At 37.9% G+C, this 23,608-nt stretch overlaps 1 protein-coding gene across 1 annotated transcript in view; it reads right to left on the minus strand.

Annotated features, from left to right (window-relative positions):
• Window positions 1–2,715: 2,715 nt before the first annotated feature.
• Window positions 2,716–23,608, minus strand: part of HCN2 (hyperpolarization activated cyclic nucleotide gated potassium and sodium channel 2) — a 963,160-nt gene continuing 942,267 nt past the window's right edge. Inside the window, exon 8 of the mRNA XM_044053893.1 lies at window positions 2,716–13,812. Within this exon, the coding sequence (XP_043909828.1) occupies window positions 12,893–13,812 (920 nt within the window). The 3' untranslated portion in view covers window positions 2,716–12,892. The remainder of the gene's footprint in view (window positions 13,813–23,608) is intronic.

Below are 23,608 nucleotides of genomic sequence, written 5' to 3' on the forward strand. Positions count from 1 at the left end.
ATTACTATTTATTAGAAATCGCTTTGCTTAATGTTATTTTGAGGTAAAATTTTAGTTTAGGAAATCGAAGCAACCACAACATTGTTTATTGTTGGTTTATTTGTGAGACTTGCAGCTTTCATCAGTGGCAAATTTTATGTTCCTAGATTTACGCAAGACAATCAATTTGCAGACTATTACATGCCTGATCAATAACCGTACAGTGATTAAAGGTGAGAAACAAACACAGTACGTTGTGTCTGTGAGGTAAACAACGTAAGCGTTATACCAAGCCAAACCCCCTAAAATGTTGTGTTTTGAGTGTCGTGTGCTGTTCTTTTTCCTTACATTATGTACCATATTGGCTTGCCAGCACTTCTCACAACTTTTCACTTGTTTTCTTTTGGTAGACAATTAGATGCGTTCTGTTTTTTTTTCTTCTTTTTTTGATAAGAAAAGAATGAATAAAGATATTTTGCAAGCGATAATGATCAACAGGGTGTGTGTTACTGTGTAGTAATGCCCGCAGAGGGGTGTTATGAGGCACGAAGTCACAGGCAGTGGACATCTACATTACTCTATTATTGTGCTTTGTGAATGAACTGTATGCAAAATTGTTGTGGTTTACTTATTTATTTATTTTTTATTACTATATATATTTTTTTATATACATTTTTGATGTAAAACAGTTCCCCCACCTAATGTTTCAGACCTGCTGCAGTATATGTAAATAGTGCTGGAGGAAGTATTTTACATCCAAAATGTAACATTTTCAAAAAAATATTGAGATATTTTCTTCTTTTTTTTTTTTTTTTGGTCCCTTGCTCCTAAAATAGTGACATACATTTGAGTTTCAGACATTATATTTCCTTTGGAAAATGCATGCTAAAACAAACCTTGTTATTTAAGGAACTTTGTAATTTTATAAGAGCAATATTTAAAATCTGTATCTATTTTTGAGACTTTGTGCCCTCTTTATTTTAGGCTTTATCCAGATATCCTGAACTAAGAGGGCAAGAGGGATGCAAACCTCTTAACCACTGCTGCTGCTGCTATTACTCGATCGTTCAGTCTTCACATCCACGCACGCATACACATACGCATTTTTTATCTCATGCTTGAACGCCCACATATACTCACACACACAGAAACACAAACACACAAGCACACACACACACATACACACACACACACACACACACACACACACACACACACACACACACACACACACACACACTTTTCTTTCTCTATTATGTTTCTTTTACTTTTACACTAACTAAACAGCAAAAGCGCTACTTAGCAAGTGTAAACTAATGACTCGATCAATCTCGCTCTCACTCTTATGAATACATACACTTGCACACACACTTTTCTACTTTTTTTTATTTTTTTTATTTTATTTTTTTATTTAACATTCGCTAAACAGCAAAACCGGTGCTTAAAGGGAGTACAATAATGGCAAATGTTAATTCTGTTAAAGTCAGAGCTCCACGACAGCTTAATATCTTGCAGTGAAGTGTCAGACTTGTTTTTCAGTGGGCATCCCCTGGACATTAACACTCTGCTAGAGAATGTTTGTTCTCCAATCAGGGTGCTGATGTGGAGGTCACCCATTCTCTAATCAGACTTGATATGCTATTCTGTAACCGGAAGAGAAGAAGGGACAAAGGGACAGAAGCTATGTTACTATGTACAGAAAAGCACTTTTCACTCAAGTACACTGCTACCAGTGTTACTGCTAACTCCAGCAGACTTGATAAAAATCAGCAAAATTACATTGACAATTTAGCAGTACCCATTAGTGTCTGATCTATATTATTTACAATGCTAATGATTTTTTATTTTTTTACTTTGGGAGTGAAGACGTATATCAAAATGTATGGGAGAGAGTTAAACAGAATAACTTGATATTGACTTTTAGCTAAAAAGAGGAAACATTTGAACATCTTTAAGCTATTCAACTTTATACCTGTGTATCATTGTCTATGCTTATAACATAAGAAATCAGAACTTGATCTCTTGCCTTTTAAGCCCTTTCTCATAAAATTTTGAAATCAGTTCACTACATACAGTGTAATGGAACAACTTAAAATTGTTATTTTTTTTTTTATTGCACAGAGGTAACTTTCCTGGCCTGCAACCCCCAGTCAGAGAACAGGACCCTCATCCCTGAACTTATATTTACTAAAATCATGTCTGCATTGTATTAGGGAGGGGGAAAACTCACCAAAATATTGGAAAGCAGCTCTAGCACTGACTTGTTTTGCTATAACATGACTGAGCAAGTGTTTCCAAGATCTCAAACCTTAAAGGCATACATCTTAGCAATTTTCTACTGATCCTCGACAGAAAGAATGCCCTACCTCCCTTTCTGTTAATACATTAGTCTCCCTCATTTCTCATACATGATTCTTCCTAGAAAAGCAGTCTGAGGACTAATGGTGAATGACAGCTGGAAGACAATCTATTCTCACTACCTTAGTCAGCATCTGTTCAAATGACAGCAGCTAACTTCCTGGAAACTGAAGAGGAAGTTGTTTCTGCAGCCACTGCGGTTATTAAAACAGATGCTCTGTCCAACACTTCAGAGGAATATAATGCTGGCAGTTCTGGGCGGGTAGGGTGAATCAGATGAACACAACATTAGGAAGCAGTTACTTTATTATTTATGTATTTATTTGGCATTTGTTTAACGGGAAACTCTGACTGGGTCATGAGGTACCCATTTTCAGTGAAAGCTCATAGAGAAAAGCTCCAAATGCATATGATTAACAGAATGAAAAACTAGACAGACATAATAAAGTCATAATGTACAAGCACAAATATGAATGAGAACTTACTAGACATAATAAAGTCATAGTCGGTTAATAGTTAATATTAGGTTTAGGGTATTTCATCTTATATTTAGGACCAAGGAAAGACAACAAGTACCAATGCATTATCGGAGAAATGCTATTTAACAGTGCAGATTAATTTCTCAAGAGAATCTCACTAAATCACCAAGGTTTCTACTGGATGAGAAATAGCAAAACAAAGATTCTGCACAATGACTCAGCATGTGCAGATGTGCAGAGTAAAGTTTGGTGTTGTTAATGACTTTAACAACATACATATTTTAATCTATCTCTTTCTGTTGTGTTGCACCAGCTGCAAACAGTGGATATGAGGCTCTGTACTTATGCAGCAGTTTTAAAAATACTTAAATGATAATAGTGGGTTGCTGTTAAATATCAGTAAGAAAACACCATGTGAAATGAGCATTTCTGGTAATTACACTATAGTTTTGTAAATTAGAAACATTAGACTGGTTAATGAACCACAGGCAAACTCATATCACACAGTAAAATTGTGCCGAGGCCAGCTACAGTAAAAACAATGATACTATCACTGAAAATGAGACATTGTTTAGGAGCAATAAGTCATTCCAGGATTGTGTGCTGCTATGTAATAGCATCACTTCTGGGAATTTAAAGCACTCAGCTTTACATATTGACTTGACCAATACCTGGACTGGCATTATATAATCGGCATGCCTTACTGTATTACTGAAAAAAAAAAGACTGTTCTGGCGATGACCATTAGGCCTAATGGAGTAGACAAATTAGCAATTTGAAGGCCTATTACTTTGTAATTACTGACCATCCTACACTTGGTCTTTGCCAAATGGCCAGTTCTATTAAGAATTACTGCAGCTTGGAAACAGGCACTACCCCAAATGGCCAGTTCTATTAAGTATTACTGCAGTTGGAAAACAGGCACTACCCGAAAAATACTGAATTTGATTTTTTGTTTTAGTAAGTACTGTGTCATGAGTGGCTTTAGCATTAAAGACATTCTCCATGTGTGGAGATGACTGTAAAAGTAAGATGAGTGATTGGATGTAGTTTGTGATACACAGTTGTTGGTACTTCAGTGCCATTACACAGCTACGTATGTGCATGTGGGCTTCCTGCCAGGAGTGTGAGATGTGATCTGGAAAAATAAACAAACAAACAAACAAAAACCGAATAAAAACTAAAATTTGAAACCCACTATTTAAACCATTAAAGTGTTTTTAAGGAACAAAGCCCCCTTGCGCCTCCAAACAAGGGAGGTTTGGTTTTCATAGCCCTGCTAACTGGGTATAATACCACTGACATCAACGTGCCTCATAGTGGGGGGAAATATTCCAAGATACCACAACCTACTACAGGCTGCCACATTCCCAGTTTCACTTCTGCTACTTACAGAATTGCAATTGTAGTCCTCAGAATTCCAACAGGCACCCATGTAAGTGCTGTGCAATGATATTTTATCTGAATATTTCTAAGTAAGATGTACAAGCTTATACTTTCATATACTCAAAAATGTCTTTAAGCAGCTTGGGTCTGCCTTTGTCAATGTGAGTATGTTTCCCAGATTTTCTCATTTTGTATGAGAATCACCACTTTTGTTCTGTTTTAATCTCCTTACGTGTCTCCCCAGTTAAGGAATGCTCACCACAAGATATTTGCCACATTATGAACAGGTTTGAAGCCTTCAGCACTGAGAGTGCAATGTACTTCTGACAACATTATGAAAAACAAGAAATCTCAGAACCATGTTCTGATATCAATTACTTTGCTGTCTTGGCTAGTAGAAAGAAATTACTGGATGAGCATTAAATTACAATGCATGTTTATTTTTCATTTACCAGTCAAGAAAAAAATAGTAAAACTAAGAATATTACTTAATATAGTTGTGTGGTAGAACAGGATTCACTCCATTCAGAATGTTTTTCCTTACACAGAGAGGATTATGATTAAATCTACCATGATATCCAGCTTGTTATAAGCTCAAGGCACAGACATTAAATAAATTTACTTCAAGAGTGAGGCATGAAAAGTGAATTTTAACATCCATGTTGGGAACATGCAACAAATAGATCATTTTCAGAGAGCTCCAAATGTAATTCTGTATAATTCATGGAGCTGTACCTGCTTCCAGCTTCCAGGTGCTACAAAAATTAGAGAAAAAAATGTGCAAAAGTGTAACCTGTTCCACAGCTTTGAAAGCTGTAATGCATCATTACCTCACAGACAGCAGTGACCACAAAGGAATGGCATGAAGTGCAAATGGATTAAACCTGTTAAACTTTTCATTCAGCCTTCAAAGAGAAAAAGGCTAAATGAAGTATTTAATTTTTAAAGCTGAGTGTGGATTCTTCTATTGTGTCCACTGATTGCAGTTAATATCCAAGTGTAACACTTGAACTTGACTGATGAGATGTCAAAAAGTGCTTAACAAGTCTTTTCTCACACCAGCAATCCATGGACAACATTATAAGTTATTCATACTATTTACAACTTGTTTAGTACATTCCAATATGATATACAAATTCCAAGGGAAGGCTGTTTCTGGCCCTTATCAAAGAAAAAATATAGCAGTGGCAATGCCAGGCACTTCAATGAAATTATTTTATTTGCTCCAGTATACAGTATAAACAACGGTGGCTAGAACAAGTGAGACAAGCAGTTGTTATGTTTCTGTGGGATTCCATTTTGTGTAGTCCTTTTGAGGCAACCATGACCTGCAACCCACTGTAGGAAAATAGTTTACTTACAGTACCCAGCTATTACTATATATGTTTCTTATCTTTTATGTGTGTGTTTAAAAACTGCTAGGCCCAATAAACAGCACTTGATACATTAGTTCTACATTCAAAAAGTTATATTTAGGGCCCAGGTGACTACTTTGTTTATAAAGTAAAATAACAGACATTTTATGACAAATATTTCATTTAATGTTATTTATGTATACCTAGGTGATACAGTGAGCTTATGTCTATTAGCTGGCGATACAGTAAAAACTGCTTAAACGTTTTACTTGCTAAGATTCTACTGAAAAACAACTTAATCAGGGAAGAATATATGTCAGTAAGTTAGAAGGCAGTAAACACAAAGTCCATCTCCCCATTGCTATTATCAGATTATGTATACGTAGCACTGGTATCAGCCCACTTCTCTATGGCTGTGAGTTGCTGATGACAGCAGTGATGAGAAAATACCTCAACATGACACACCAGACACTGGTCATTGTTACACCCTTGTCACCCTTACTTAAATAGTGTGACAGATAAAAAATGCACTCCAGTCTTAAACACATAATTATTAATTCAAATTCAGTTTGGCCTGGAGGTTGTGAAATATTTTAGATTATTCTTTCCTATAAATTTTGGCTAAGAAAAAGCAGACTCCTTCTAATCTTGATTCAAGGTGCAGTCTGTGATTTATGGAGATGTGACTAGTTTGTATGGTGTCTCAGTTTCAAATGCAGAACTGCTAGATTTGTAGACTTGAAACTCTGTGCTGCAGCTGACTGTAGCATATCTAGTGTAATGAAAAGGCTTGTTACTGGACTAGTGTATGTCTGTATATGTGTGAATACTGGAGTAACGCATAAATAGGGATTACGATGCATGCAACTGCAACATTAATTTCAAAGTTTCTTTAAATAGAAAGAAAAAAAATACCTCATGGACTAGATTTATATGATATTACAAAAACAATGCAAACTTTCAGAAGTGAACATTTTCCTCAAAGAAAAGCTTTGTTCTGTTTTTCCATGCCTGACTGCAGAATTAGATGCTGCTCAGTTTTCTCAATTGTAAGGCGTAAACCTCAAGTAGCATGTTATTATCTGTCCTTTCATGGAATATTCTTAATACTGAAGTGACTATAAATTCTTCCCAAAAATGACAATTTGTCAGCTCAGCCTCGTTCAGAACACAAGCCAATACCTCTGTGAAGCTCCTGCTGTGCAGTGTTCTACATTTAATGCAAAGGAAATCTGCTGAAGTACTTAAAAGTAAAGGTACAGATTTGTTGTGCAGCATAACAGATGCTTTGAATGTTGTGTCTTTATGCTGTGTGGCCTGTCAAATGCATTGCTATTAATGGTCTTCTACTAGTAGCACATATTCTGGTTCTTTTTTCTTGCTTATCCCTAATTTTTCTCCAGGCATGGAAGGCCTAATTTGCTCAAAGCTTCTGTAGAAATTCAAAGCCTGTAGAAGCTTATAAAAGCACCCTGTCCTATCACTTCCCTCACTTGGGTGGTATACTACACAGCATTAGTGTAACAATGGGAGTCAGCACAGCCATCTTCAGACCAACATGATAGGTGCTAATTGTTCTAGACAGGTAAGAGCTGGTAGGCATAAGTCCCTCATTTCAGGAATGTCCTAAAAGCTCAAGGTTTACTCAAGGTTATTCACTCAGCCGGTAAAGCTAGAGGAAGTCAAATCCAACACATTAGCAGCTTGCTGCTTTGACTTCACAAGGCCATAAATTCGGATACTACAAGAACTCAATATCATTACAAGTACCATGGGATACATCTGTACAATATGTTACACCAGTCCCTCACTAATCATTGCCTCCTGCTTTAATCATTGCCTCCTGCTTTTCTCCTGTAATCACACTGAGGCTTCTGATTTTGGTGGCTTCTGGCTTTGTACTCTCACGGGCCTTAGTCATTTGCCTTAACTTATCACACTAAGTTTGACTTGTGCCAAAGATGTCTTGGTGTTCAGTGTACTTTAATCCAGGCTTTATGAGTAGTATTTATTGGCTTAACAAACACTTGTTGCAATGATAAGGAATATTTTACAGAACACACAAGCGTAGTAAACAGATCAGCTTTTTCTTTTTAATTATATTGCACTTAAGTACTAGCAGAGAGAGATGCTCAAATGAATTACTTAGGCCTAAAAGTAACAAAGTTTTATAGATTATTTTACTGCATGATGGTGCACAGTCCTCAGTGTACATGCGTGCAAGTGCAGATGTAAGCTGTAACACCTGCAAGGCAAAAGTCCACAGAAAGTGCAGTACACAGACCCAAGGTGAGGTGCAAAGCTGCCGGGAAAGATAATGTTTACGCCTCACATTTATCTTCATTGACAGTTGATCTTTCATTACAACAATATGAAATTGATTATGTTTCTCAACTACAACAACAAATAGCAAAAACACTCCTGAAGAATGTGACACTTGGAAGAATTGATTATTTAATCTTCTTCTGTAAGAAACTGATGTCATCACCATTACAGAAACAGTATAAAACAGCAAACATCTGAACTGAAGTGATGAAAGAAAGTAATTTCAGCAGTTTTTTTTTTTTGGTTCAATGAGATTTTTAGAGTTATACAGCAATGAATACAGACCACTATATATCATTTCATCATTGAATTAATTTCAATGTGTTGTGAACAAATAGTACTGAAATTACTTCAATTTCATTTAGATACTTCCAACACCTGCCAAATGTCCCTTTTGTCAAGGGCTTCCTGGTCTATCTTGGACTCCACAGAGCTCATCTTTGGCCAGCTGATAAGATACCCATTGAGTGGTGTTAAATATATTCAGCGCTGTGTTCACATCACCCACAGCCACTGTAGCAGTAGGGTTCACTTTGGGGGAACTTCATACTGTACCTCTCTACCTATATTCAGACAATAAGCTTGGTCATGTGTCATCTATCGACTTAAAACCTAAACAGTTAACTTCTGATCCGCTAATGATCTGCTCCATCAGCTGGGTATAAAATCTGTGGTGCATAGGTGCCATCCAGCTGCTCTGCAAACATCTCTGTAAAAATGTGCAACTGCATCACTGTGGTGTATATACATTTATGTCTGTCTTCCCAGGATGGAGGCAGCTATCACTGTGTCATCTATGATTTCCTGAACAGCATGACTTCTATCATTAGGTGGGAATTGTTCACAAAAGGGGATGCTGTATCCTTTCTACCTTCTACCTTCTAACCCTCCCCTAAGATGGATGTGGCATCTTCACTCATCTCTCTTCTCTCCAGCTGTCCCTGTCGGCATAGCTTTAGCCTTGAATTTGAAACACCACTGTAACACAAAGTAAAGCACATACCAAAACAGTAAGTATCACTTGCTATCACTGTGGCAGAAAGTTAAGAAATCACCTCAATACTCAATGCCACAAAGGCACAAGTGTAGTACCAAACAGGCTAAATTCCTCAATACTCAGAACCAGGGGAACACCGCAGTGACAAAAAAGCAAAGCATATGTCTCTACTCAGTACCACAGGGACAACAGTCTAGCAGAAAATAAGGTGCATTCCTCATTACTCATTACCACAGGGGCATCAATATGTCACAAAGTAAGGCACATGCCTCAACACTCTTTGCCAGAGGGAGAGCAGTGTGCCACAAAGTTAGGCATATGTCTTAACACTAAGTACCAAAGACACACAAGTGTGCCACAAAGTAAGGCATATGTTGCAATGCTCAGTACCACAGGGACAACAGTGTGCCACAAATAAGGCACATGTCTCAATACTCATTACCACATAGACACCACTGTGCCATAAAGAAAGGCATATATCTCTACACTCAGTACCACAGGGAGACCTATGTGCTACAAAGTAAAGTATACACCTCAACACTCTATACCACAGGAACAAGAGTCTGTCACAAAGAAAGGCACAGGCTTCAACACTCAGTACCACAGGGACATTAGTGTCCCACAAAGTAGGGAAAACGCCTTAACACTCTGTACAACAGCTGCAAAGTAAGGCATATGTCTCAACACCCATTATTATAAGGATGTCAGTGTGCCACAAAGTAAGCAACATGTCTCAACATTCTGTACCATAGGGACAGCAGTGTGTCACAAAGTAAGGCATATGTCTAAATACTCATTACTTCGTGGACCCTGGCATTGCATAGAGTAACGCTCATGCCTCAAAACTTAGCTTGACAGGGACACCAGTGAGACATGAAGAAAGGTATCTGTCTCAATATTGAGTACCACAGGGAGAGCAGTGTAGCACAAAGCAATCTGTATCCCTTGACATTCAATGTCATAAGTCAGTTCTGAAGTTCATGCATTTATTCTTTTTCCAATACACACTTTGTCTTATTCATGGTCATAGGAGAGTTGCCTTTATCAGTAACTAAATGCTCCAAAGGCAGAAAACCAACATCGATGCTGGACAGGATGTCAGTGTATCACAGGACAAACACACACAACACAAACAATATCAAGCACCACAAACATATCTATGGCGATTTAGAGGATACCCATTTTAACTAATGTCAGTCTTTGGGGTCTAATACTATTTCTCCTGAAACAAAACTGAATTGTTTTGCATCTTAAATCTTTACAAAGATAAATGTTTCTCTCCCAGAGTCAACATTCTGCTACAAATTAAATGATAAAAGAAAGTACTAAGGAAGTTGAGGCTGTTTCCTGTATGATCAGACAGTAATCCATGATTCATCATTTGCAGTCTTAGTATCACAGAGTCCTTTTCCTCATCTTACAGCAGCTCTCAGTGTACAAAACAGGCAACCAAGTGCAGTGCTTTCCCCAAGTGCATCTCTCTTTACCACTATTCCAAAACATACAGTAGCAGTATTAAGTCTGCTTTACAAGGATTGCATTTTTTTTTCTTGTCAGTGTTTCTGCTGCTTCTATAATGTTCAGTAAAGTGGATTTGTAGACCTTAATTTCCAAACTTAGGACATGAGGTTGAGGGTAGAGGATGCAAATCAATTTCTGAAGATTAAAAATGTATTATCTATTGCTGCAACACCAGTTTAAGAAATGTGCTGTGTGCTCTCTCTCACACACACACACACACACACACACACACACACACACACACACACACACACACACACACACACACACCTTTTTGTGCAACTATTACCCCAATCAGTGCAAAACTAATAAAGGAAATGGCTTGGAGAAGGCAGCAATAGTACAGTGGCGCACAATGTCTGACTACAGCCAAACATACTAAGAGAAGAGAGAACAAGGAAAAATTTCCAATATTAGCAGGACATTTCTAACACCTTTAGACCCACTGCCTTTAAACTGTCTGAAACAAGCAATTCTGATAGATGGGCAGCACAGTGGCATGGTGGATAGCATTGTTGCCTCACAACAAGAGGCTCCTTGGTTCGATTACTGACTGGGGTGCCTTCTGTGTGGAGTCTGCACATTCTCCCTTGTGTTCATGTGAGTTTCCTCCAGGTGTTCCAGCTTTCTCTCACATTCTAAAGACATGCAGTAAGTGGACTGGACACCCTAATTAGCCATAGGTATGAGTGTGGTGTGGAAGAACTAATGTGGCAGGGTTAGTCACCCAGTGGTGTAAACCTTGATTCTAGATGATTGTCACTGCTGAAGTGACACTTAACCCCATGTGCAAAAATGGGAAAAGGGGGTTGTGGATGGATGTACAGATGGATGAATTTCTTGATACCTGCTGGCAGAAGACTGACTGTTGTACAGCACAGTAGAATGAATGACAAATTATTAAACAGAATAGACCTGATTCATACTTCAACAGCCATCAGAATAAAAACAGTTACTAACCTTGGAGGAAAAAAATTATAAAATCAAAAACCTTCATTACAGGTTCACAGACAAATACTAAGCTAACAGTCTGAAAACTATTACAAGCCTAGCCAATAACCAGATGTCAGAACCAAACTCTATACATTACTTTTGCAAGGTAAAGTTCTTGACCATTATGCTAACACTGCCCACTCCTACTCTGGTCTGTTTCAAAAGACATAGTTTACTTTTTTCAGCTATCCAGCCACGAAAAAAGGGCAGTAACTAGAAAAAGATGTTCATTTCTGGAGCTGGCTTGGATTTAGTGAGGACACTACTTCAGAATATAACAAGATCTCCGAATCTTTGTGGAGTTATATATATTTTAAAGCATTGGGGATTTCAAGAAGTAGTACTAACATACAATGATCTCTGTAAAGAGTTTTTTTAAAGTACTATTGCTGATAAAGAGCAAGCCAGCCAATCACAAAGTGCATTAATGACCAGTCAAAACAGGAGGCATGTAATGAAAGACAGACAACCAATGTTTGTCAGCAAGAGGACACTCGAGTCCAAGATCGTCTCATTTATATATACATGTGCAGCTATTTTCCTCTTGGGTGCATTTTAGGCATTGCTGAAAAGTATGCTAGCTGTTACACCTGACAGGGCATTTGGCAGACTGCTATAATTAAACATGGACAATAGTTTTCAACAAACAATTACAACCAATCATTTCCACAAAACAAGAAAAGCCTGCAGCATTAACTAGAAACATGGCAACACCTTATTTTAGCAGTCAGCATCAAAGCATTACATGACTTATTCAGTGCACTTGTATTTAAATGGAGTTTTGTTATTATATCCCTGTAATGGCAAAAAGACACACTATGGCTTCAGCAGTACATTAAAAAAAGATTTGCTTTTGGTTTTGGTTCAAAACCCAACTGAATGCTAACTGTTTACTCCAAAACTTTGAAGCTAATGGAAACTAACTTTGGTTTAACAGATGTTACAAAATAAATACCATAAATGCTCACACATTTGGATTAATCACTGCATTCTGCATATAAATACAGCTGTTTGCTGCTTTTTCCTATTTCCTTAACATTAACAAAGATGCACACTATGAGCCAGTATAATTCCTGTATTACAAGTGACTCCTGGCTTATACTCACCAAAACATGTGCCACAAAATACTTGCATTAATGCTTAAGACCTTCCTGATTAGGCCCTATGCTAATCTTTCCAAGTCCACACCACTGACGTCTGGAAAGAATTTCCCCTTCTATAACATTTGCAAACAGGTAAAGTATTGTATAAGGACTACTCCTAGTTACTGAATTTTAAGTCTATCTGTATTCATACTCAGTGTGTGTGAATGCAAGGTCCACGTAGGGGCAATGCTTCATAACGTATCAGGGTTACTTTTTGAAACAAGTATCACTTCCCTGAACTCAGGCTATTAACCTGCATAGGTCTATGTTTCCTTGTAGGAATTTGTGACTTCCTGTTAGCTATGCGAGTCCACAGGAAATGAGGAAAGAAAATGAACAATATCAAAAGTCTGGTCACAAGTTGCATGACAGCCGAGATTTCCCAGGGTCCGTGGTGTCTGGTGCACTAATTACGGAGTCCTTTCTACTTGTACTAGAGTCTTCTTGTACAGCCACCATTCCTGCTGGTGGGGGTGGAGACTGTGCTGTGTAAATTGCCCCAGAAGACACTTGATGGGGTAGAGACATCCTTGGTGAGCCTACCGCTCTGGCTGTAGGTTGGAAGGCAGCACTGGGAGATGCTGAAATCTGGCTACCTATTGAAGTTGCAGACTCACGCATTGATTGTGGTGGGCTTGGGGTCATTGTCTGGGAGACATCACGAGGCAATGAAGGCTGAGATGCTGAAAGTAGCCTTGCATCTTGACTCAGACTACTAGTGTGCAAGGCCTGTGTGCTCTTGTGGGCTGCTGGTCGCTGAGGAGGGCTAGATGACCTCTGCTGTGTCAAGGAAAGCTGAGAACCTGATTTACCCTGTGAACTATACTGGAATGTCCGACTAGCTAAAGGACTTTGGACTGGAGGACTGGGAACTGCACTGGAAAAGGTGCTGGCTGGAAGAGGAGGGGCAATTTGATGTAACAGAGGTGGTTGTTGCTGAACTGGTGAAACTGATAATGGGCCCAATATGCTTTGAGCTGGCTGCAAAAGCCTTGGCATCCTTGGAGACTGAAGTATACCAGGTACCACCCTGGTACTTGCCATCTGAGGACAGAAACTCATAGCAACTGCTTGCTGAAGTGAAGCAACGGCAGAGGTCACCTGTGGCTGAATTACATGTTGTATCATGGCATTTGACTTCTGAAGTTCTACCTGTTGAACCATCTCTCGGTCATATTTGACAATTTCCTGGATAATCTCATTTTCCCGATTATTAAAGACACCAGAATTTAGGTCATGCTGAACCTTGTGAAGCAATATGGAGTTCTTCTTCCCTGTTGAACAAGAACAAAAATAAATACATCATTATCAAATATATTTTTATGGTATCTTTCCTAACTAGCAAGATTTATCTCTACTAGATATATCTCTATGGTCTTCCAACTGAAAACTGAGAGTGTAACCCTAAAATATCTAAAGACAACACTACTTCTATAATTTTTTGAGTGAAATGTATTATTTAGAGACTCTTTATACTGATATATTTACTATATAATTTCTCAGGCACTCCACAAACCAAAAGTTTACATAAGAAGATTAATGCAATTTCTATTAACAGCTAAAGATAAGTGAAAATGATGTATACTTATTTCTAGTTGCAAACTGTAAGTTAAATTATGACTAATAATTATTGAATTTTGGCATTTAGAAACTCTGAAAAATGAATTATAACTTTTCAAATCAGCATTTATAGCGTCTACAATGGTAATGAATGGGAAAATTGATTACTCACCTATAACGGTAGTTCTGGGTGTTATATATATATAGAACTCACCAACACTCTGACAATTTGGTAGTACTTCCCTCCCTTTGAAGTACTCTGGCTGAACAACTGACACCCTTGCAAGGGCTATCTTACTGTCCTTCTTCTGCAACAACAGAATTTATATAGAAATGCCATCATATCTCTCAACTGTACAGATGTTCGCAGAATGTCCAGATTTTGCCTTATATTTTTGGTCCAGTGATTTTCTAGCAAATCACTGGCAAATCATTGAAGATTTAAGTCAGAAAATTATGACAGACATTTGAGTTTCAGACTGCAAACCCTTCAGAAAAAACATGCTAATTGTCACAAAAGGAAATATTGTCAGGCTAGCTATATGGAATTTTGTAAATAATTATATGTCATTGTGAATATTAATATGATTTATATAGAAGTGTGATGGAGGGAGATACTGCCAGAACAGCTGTCTGGAATTTTGTAAATGATTATATGTCAGTTGTGAATGTCAACATTGATTTAGATACTTGTGTTACAAATGTATTAGAACTGTATGTTATGTGTATATCAAACTGCTGGTACAGAAGTGTGTGTGAAAAGGGTTTGTACAGTACTGAGCTTAAAAAAGTATCCACAGTGTACCCTACTGAAAAGAACAAAAATGTATATAATCTATTATAACTGAGTAAACATATATGTTTTAGCAGTGGGAATTGGCACGTAGAAGGTTAACAAGCAAAACTTCAGAAAATAGTTGAAATTATTTTATAACTGCACCATAAAAGAGATGTTATCTTTCAGTTTCAGTGCAACAGGAGACATAATGTCTAAAACTAGAATTTTTTTGTGTTGTCTTTAGATATGGAAGAATGTAAATTATTTTACAACTTACAACTTCTACCATTTGCCTTAGGTCTAAGAGAAGTCCTTGTTAATGTATTTTCACAGACAGATGCTAAATGTTACCAGCTGCAGTGGGGGGTTTCACCTCGGATAGTTAGATGACAAGAAGTGATGTCATGCTGCAAGCATCCCAGCAGCAATATCTAAGATATTAATTTAAGAACTCGCTGAGAGAGTTAGAGCATTCTGTATTTGTCTATGACCTGACAACATCAGCTAGAAGTTCCATTCACCACACTTGCCTTGCTATGAGTAAGTCTAGGGTACAGTAATTTTTCTTCTATACAGTTAGGAATATAGTAAATTATAGCTTAGATCTTTTATTTATCTGAGACTGTCCTGCAATGTTGTTTTAAATATTTCCTGTGATTTTGATCTCTGAAGTAACTGTGATTGTTCACTGGATATTTTCTTGTTCTTTTATTATTTATTATTAAATATAAAACTGACAAGATACGAAAAAACAAGAAACAAACGAGTGAACAAAGCTCCAGACCACCAAGAACACAAGCCCAAAAGTTCCTTCCTTAACGCGTTTTTTATTTTACACAAGTAAAAGTAGCGTTTTCACCACAAGCACAGTGTAGCTTCTTCAGAGGATTTTGAAAGTGTACAAAAAATGAACTCCCTTTTTATATAGGAGTTACAAATTACTTAATTAAAAAGACACAGTCAACGATCTCGCTTGCTGGTGCATTTACACATTAAAAGGGCAATCAACATACAAAGAATAAATGCTTTACAAGACAAAAGTCTTATGCATATGCTATATACATATTAAACAAAATAAACTACAAGTGTTTAAACAAACCAAGTGCAAAATATATGCATGTGTAAATAATCTAAAACAAGAATGGCAATATAATACAATTGTATAGAATAATTTAAAATATAAATGACTAAAAATGACATCATGCCATTCACTCAAACAGACTTTAAGCAATGAAAAGTAATAAAAACGTTCAATTATAAAACAGAAAAATAATCTAATAATTTTGAAAGTACACCAATTCGGCAGTACTAACAACACGAACTTACTTAAAATACTGTCTTTTGGTATAACTAACTAAACAAATTAGTATGCAAGTGCAAAAAACATACACCCTATACACAAAATGTGTATATACTAGATGTACACAAGATGGCTTATATTGTAAACTGTATAAATTATAAGCACTATCAGTACTCAATACAAAAAATAAGCCAAATGGTTAAACATTCAGTCAAAGAGATTTTGAAATACTGAATGTCATCTCAAATATGCTTTATACTTTAACACTGGGGCTATATTGCAACTTTCATTTGGCCCCGGTGTATTAAAAGAGTCTAGTTTTAACTGCCATAAAAGTTCACGTATTTCAAGTAGTATAGAAGTAGGACCACCCCTAATAGAAGGAGCCACATGGTCAATACCCATAAACAAAAATGCATGGCCCGGATTGTTAAATACATGCTTAGCCAATGCATTTTCGCATTTGTTATTTTTAATTGCATAATGATGCTGGTAAATGTGCTCCTTAAATTTTCTATCCGTCTTACAGATGTAGAAAGCAGGGCAGCATGTACAAAAGGCCAGGTAGATTATAGATTTTGTATCACAACAAATCCTATACTTAATAAGATATTTTCTATCTGAAACTTCAAATGAGCTACCTGACTTAATGAGATTGCACCAATTGCAGAAGCCACAAGGAAATGACCCTTTAATCCTATTAAAGGAGTCACCTAAGGGAGCGCATTGTAATAAATCCTTCATATTCCTCCCTCTCCTAAAAACAACACAAGGTTTGACCCCCTAGTTTGTCAGATAACAGCGCATGTGTGGAAATGAAGTACCAATTCTTGGTTAAAATGCCCAAGATAGCATCAGAGTTTATATTATATGTCGTGACAAAACTACAAATGAGTTCTTGTGGTGGATTTTCGGTAGCAGAATTTGTAACACAAGCTAGTGACATGGGTGAAAAGACACTAGCTACATGCTCAGAAACCACTTCGACTGTGGGTGGCACTAAAAGAAGGGGTTTATAAAAACCATCCCTTCTCTTAGTGGACACTTCGTTAATAAGATCATCCACTAAACCCAGTGGGTAACCACGATGTAAGAAGTACTCTTTCAGGCGTGCTACTTCCAACAAGAAGTCATACACCTCACTACACATTCTTGCCGCCCTCACCAGTTGACCTTTCACTATGGCTCTTTTTTGTTTTAGTGGGTGAGAGCTAGTGAAGTGGAGGAAGGAGTTCACATATGTAGCCTTTCTAAAAATAACCGCTTTAAGCTGACCAGACATTGGAAGCCTTGACAAACTAACATCAAGGTAATCAGTTGAGTCAGTATCAAATCGGTAAGTGAATTTTAAAAAGGTTGTTGTTGAGTTCAAATACTCAACAAAGGAATGTGCCATTGATGAGTCACCCTTAAATAAAATAAACACATCATCTAGGAAGCATGTATAAAAGAACAACCTGTCATTCCAATCTTTATTGTTGAATACAAAGTGCCTTTCCCAATAGGCCATAAATAAATTGGCCAAAGCCGCACCACAGGGTGAGCCCATAGCTACACCCTGTTTCTGGACAAAGACTTCATTATCGAACACAAAAAAGTTTGAAGACAAGATGATGTCTAATAGCTCAGTAACGTTGTTAATGTCATTCTTGGGGGCACCCAATTCAAACAAAAGGAGTTCGACCCATTCAAGTGCTTCCTGGTGGGGAATAGATGTATATAGATCGACTACATCGATGGTAAGAAAGTTTGTAGTCTCTTCTAATATAACCCCATTCAAGTTGGAAAGAAAGGACCAGGAATCTTTGCAAATGCTCGGGATGAGTTTGACATACTTCGAAAGCAAAAAGTCAATGTACTTAGAGCAAGGGTATGAAATAGATGATCTACCATCTATTAGTGCTCTCATTGGGGGGCTGGCCAGATTTCTGTGGACTTTGGGTATACCAAACAAGACAGGTGTTTTAGAATTCAAAATATCAATATATTTAAAAGTGTCCATGTCAATTCTACCACTTATAAACAAGTCCCTGAAATAACCCCTAGTTCTACTTGAACAAATATTCATTTCATTTAAAGAAGAAGCTTCATAAGCCGGGGAATCAAGGACTTTGTACATTCTTTCCACATAATCAGCTTGTTCAAAAATGGCCAACCCACCCCCTTTGTCAGGTTTAATAATCCTGACTGCAGAAGACCGTAATTTGTTCAGAGCTGCCAGTTGATTTTTAGAAATGTTAAAAATGTTGTTAGACTTTGAGTTGGAAAACTTATCCATGTGCCTAATATCTAACTCACAAGCACATTCAAATATTTTTAAGGCTACATGTAAAGGTGGATTAAAAACACTAGACAGTTTTAATTTCAAATTGACATCGCCTGGGATGTCATTAAATAGTAATTTTAAATTTAGTTTCCTAACATAGCATTTTAGATCTAACAAGACCCTAGCAACATCACATCTACTAGATGGAACGAAGGTGTTACCTAAAGCTAGAAGCTCAACAAGCTCTGGCTCTAACGAAAGAGCAGAAAAATTGTAGATCTTAAAATCACCATTTGCGTTAAACAAAATAGTAGGCAGACCATTAATAACCGCCCTTTCAGGCGGGTTCAGTGCTTCCAATTCCTGTTCCCCCTCTGACGGGGTTTGTTGTTGCTGTACCCTAAAAAAGAATTGTTAGAATTTGAATTTCTAGAAGTGCCCGGATTGTTACTAGCAGTAGGTATAAATGTATTTCCATCCTTATTGTTTTCTTGTCTCTCTTTATTTCTATTACTTCTCCTTAAAGGCCGTTGACCCTCAGTATTAGAATTATCAAAATTATTATTGGGAAAAGTTTCCATTTCTTCTCCATCTGACTGTGTAGACAAATCGTCCACATTTACAGTCTGTTTGTTGCTACTTAACTTAGGATAGGCCTTCTCATTTGAGTATGCCAACCTATCTCTGTGTAGTTTTTTTGATTTGTTGGTTTTAATTTTAACCAGATATGTATCAATACTTGAAAAGATACGTGCATAATCAAAGGTGAATTTAGAAAAAGCAACATTAGACTTAATTTCCTCATCTAAGGCACATACTTCTTTTGTTAAATTATCAATACACAAAGAATAATGTTTGACTAGTAACTCTATTAGTTGCAAACCCTGTTTCTGGAAAAGGCACTTCAAGTCCAACAAAAATTCACCACTATCGATAAGACTTGATGGCGAGAAAGCACTCCTAAGCCCCTTCGGGACCAGCCCTTCATTCAAGCATTGCTTGAACTAATTTGTTTAGTTAGTTATACCAAAAGACAGTATTTTAGTTAAAGTAAGTTCGTGTTGTTAGTACTGCCGAATTGGTGTACTTTCAAAATTATTAGATTATTTTTCTGTTTTATAATTGAACGTTTTTATTACTTTTCATTGCTTAAAGTCTGTTTGAGTGAATGGCATGATGTCATTTTTAGTCATTTATATTTTAAATTATTCTATACAATTGTATTATATTGCCATTCTTGTTTTAGATTATTTACACATGCATATATTTTGCACTTGGTTTGTTTAAACACTTGTAGTTTATTTTGTTTAATATGTATATAGCATATGCATAAGACTTTTGTCTTGTAAAGCATTTATTCTTTGTATGTTGATTGCCCTTTTAATGTGTAAATGCACCAGCAAGCGAGATCGTTGACTGTGTCTTTTTAATTAAGTAATTTGTAACTCCTATATAAAAAGGGAGTTCATTTTTTGTACACTTTCAAAATCCTCTGAAGAAGCTACACTGTGCTTGTGGCGAAAACGCTACTTTTACTTGTGTAAAATAAAAAACGCGTTAAGGAAGGAACTTTTGGGCTTGTGTTCTTGGTGGTCTGGAGCTTTGTTCACTCGTTTATTATTAAATATAGTTAAACCTTTCATTGTAGCTGGTCTGCCTAGAGATATTTAAGCTCTTAGAGTACTTGCATATCTATTTGGTGACACTGTGCAGGCCACTCCTAATAGCCTTGCTCTTGGTCAAACTACCATTTGGATTAATAGTAACATTACACAGCAAGATTGGACACCTTTTGCTAAGGGCCTTAAAGTATAAGTAGTGGCTGGTGGCAGTGAAAACTACCTTATAGTCTGGGCAGAAGGGGGCATAGCTAGAAAACCTGTGCCAGCCTTGTGTGTGTGTGTGTGTGTGTGTGTGTGTGTGTGTGTGTGTGTGTGTGTGTGTGTGTGTGTGTGTGTGTGTGTGTGTGTGTGTGTGTGTGTGTATGTATGTGTGTGTGTATAAATCAAATCTTAAAGAGTGTGTGTCTCAGCTACTTGGGCGGGGACACAAAGCACTGGCTGGACAGAAAGTGTGCAGGAGGTTTTGGCTTGGTCACTCAGCTGAGATCTCAACTCTATAGTTGTGTCAGTGGGGAGTCTTATTGGGGATCTGGAGGAAGAGAGATAAACCAGCCCCAGACTGACTGTGGTCTCCGAGTGCTCTTAAAGGAAATTGCACTTTACTGTGTGTGTGTGTGTGTGTGTGTATATACTTGTCATTCTCCCAGTGTGTACATCTTCCACTGTTGCCAGTGGTGAGGATTGAGGCTCCTTGATTACTGGGCCAGTGATGGGGCATCACACTAATGCAAAACCTATTACTCTATCTACTTTCTAAGCTTGTAAGAGCAATGTTTAAAAATTGTTCCTAATTTTGGGCCTTTGTTCCCCCATTATTTATGGCTTTGTCCAGGTTTCTTGCTTTAAGAGGTTGAGAGGTATGAATACCACTGCTCTATATAAAACTTCCCAGACATGTCTGAGAGGCCTTGATATATTTTATTTATTTGTATTTATTTACTTTCCATTTGTTGAATGTAAATAACCCGACCTTCTGCCCTGGGAGACAAGCTCCACAGCTATACAACATGCTACTGGATGTTAACAGATATAACAAAAAAAAAAATTTTGAATACATAAACAAAACAATTACAAAATAGATATGTACATAAATAGAAAGCATCAGTAATGAAAGTTACAAATAAATGAACAGTATATGACAGTTAAATATAGGGTTAAGAATGTAGACAATATATGGCTAAAGGATGTGCAGGAAGAAAGAGAGAAACATGGAGGACTGGAGCTGGAGATAGGATGGATGGAGATGAAACATGGGTACAAGGACAGATACAAGTAGTAGGTAGGTTTTTGTATTGTACAGAAGTGTTTTATGTTTACTGTCATGTCTAAGGTCTGGGATGGAATTCCACAGCTTGCCTAACATGAACAGAGTATAAAGAGTTACCAAAGTAGTTGGCTGATTTAACAACTAATAGGAAGTATTGGGTCTGAGATGTTAAGTCACTGTGAGGCATATATTCTGCAAGCAAATTAGAGATGGGTGGCATCTACTTAGGTTCATAGGTTGGTACTAGGCTATCGGCCCTAGGGCCTATACAAGCCTAGCCAAACAGTTCAGCGGATATTTCTTCCCACAATATTTACTTCCCTGGACCCCTGTCTAGCAGGGTGACTTATGAGATCCCCAGGGTGAATTTCCTATCTCCCATCCAATCATCAAGGTATGGGGAGTCTCTGGGTCAGGAACCTATCCCTCCAGCATGTTTTGTTCATTGTGATGACAAGGTTTAGATCCCTGGAGCATGTGGCTCTAAGGGATTGGGATTTCTTTAAGTGGAGCATGTCCAACAGTTCAGGGTTTGACATGGCTTTGTATGTTAAGCAGAGATTGCCTCTGAGAAGACGATATGCCACAGAGTATAGCTGGAGTTTTTTTAGACGGTCAGCATTGAGCATCTGCTTTAGGTCTGTGGTTCTTTTAGTGAGGTATTTCTGCAGCCTTTCCAGGTGTTGCAGCTGTCTTGTGAGGTACATAGCAAACGGGGCATTGTACTCTATAATGGGCCTAATGTGGGATGAACACAGTGGGACAATAACCTCCTTTTTTCTGGATGAAAAGCCCTTAGTGATGAGGTGTGCAACATAGAAGGATTTCCTGACTGTTGTGGTGATGCGGTTATCAAAGGTGAGACCACTGTCCACCTGTGTCCCTAAGTCTCTCATCACACTTTTGGTGTTTAGTGTACTGCCACCTATGTGGTAATTCATGGGTACATGTTTTTTCCCAAAGTGGATAACTATACATTTCTTGGCATTAAGCTTGAGCCCATGGCTCTGGCACCAAGCATCTGTTTCTGTAAGGCCCTTTTGTAGAATATCCACATCATTTGGGGATTCAATAATGGCTCCCAGTTTGCAGTCATCTGCGAACTTTGTTAGCCAGAGTCCCTTTGTGTTGGCCTGTACTTCAGAGAAGTAGATGCCAAACAAGAGCGGTCCCAGGACTGAACCCTGAGGTACTCCACTTGTCACTTGTCTGGAGCTGGATTTGGAGTCAGCTACTTTTACAGTCTGGGTTCTGTTAGTAAGCCAGTTGGCAACCCATCGAGTGAGATAGGGATTTATGCCCAGCTTAGTAAGTTTATCTATGATTCCAGAGTGGGGGATGGTGTCGAAGGCCTTGGCGAGGTCCAGATAGGCTGTATGGACCGACTTACCCTTGTCCACAACTTTGGAGACTGATTTGAAGCAGTCAATCAGGTTCAGGAGACAAGATAGGCTCTTTACAAACCCAAATTGGGTGGAGTCCAGTGTTTGAAGGTTGCCAATGTCTTTGTTTATAAGTTCCATGATAATGCATTCCATGCCCTTGCAGATCAGGCTTGTCAGACTGATGGGACGGTAGTTCCTGGGATCCAAGGTGGATTCCCCCTTGTGGAGTGGGATAACTGCAGCTGTGCGCCACTCGGTGGGCATGAAGCCTGAGGTGAGGTTATGATTAAATATGACACTTAGTTGAGGTGCCAGTTCATTTTGGAGTTCATGTAGTACACAGCCCAGGATGTCACCTGGTCCCATGGATGCTGTATTCTTAGCTTTGGAGAGTGAGGTTTCTACCTGTGTGGCCATGATTACCAAAATTTGGAAAACTTTTAGTACTGAGATGGGCTCTTTAAGGGGTGAGAGGGGGGTGAATATGGCACTAAATCGATCTGCCAGGATATTGGCAATATCCTTGGGATCAGTATATTTAATGCCATTCTGTTGTAGTTCAGAGCAAATCTGAGCATTGCCATTTTGATTCTTGACATAACTATAGAATGCCTTGTGGTTGTCTTTGGAATTTTTGGCAATTTTATTTTCATAATTAGCTTTGGAGGATTTTATGAGGAATCTCTGCTTCCTACTGAGGCTGTTAAGGGAGTTTTTTGCATCCTGGGATTTTCCTCTTTTCTGCAACAGTTTCTACCTTCTGTTGTATAGCTTGCTTATGGCAGGGGACCACCAGATTGGCTTCCTTTTTTGGAGGAGAGTATCTTGGTTCTATTTGGAATGGCAGGATTCATGCACGAGTGGATGTGCTCATACAGTGCCTTAGTGTAGG

The sequence above is a fragment of the Protopterus annectens genome, chromosome 13.part0, assembly GCF_019279795.1.
Source record: "Protopterus annectens isolate FY-2018-M chromosome 13.part0, PAN1.0, whole genome shotgun sequence".
Taxonomy (NCBI): domain Eukaryota; kingdom Metazoa; phylum Chordata; order Ceratodontiformes; family Protopteridae; genus Protopterus; species Protopterus annectens.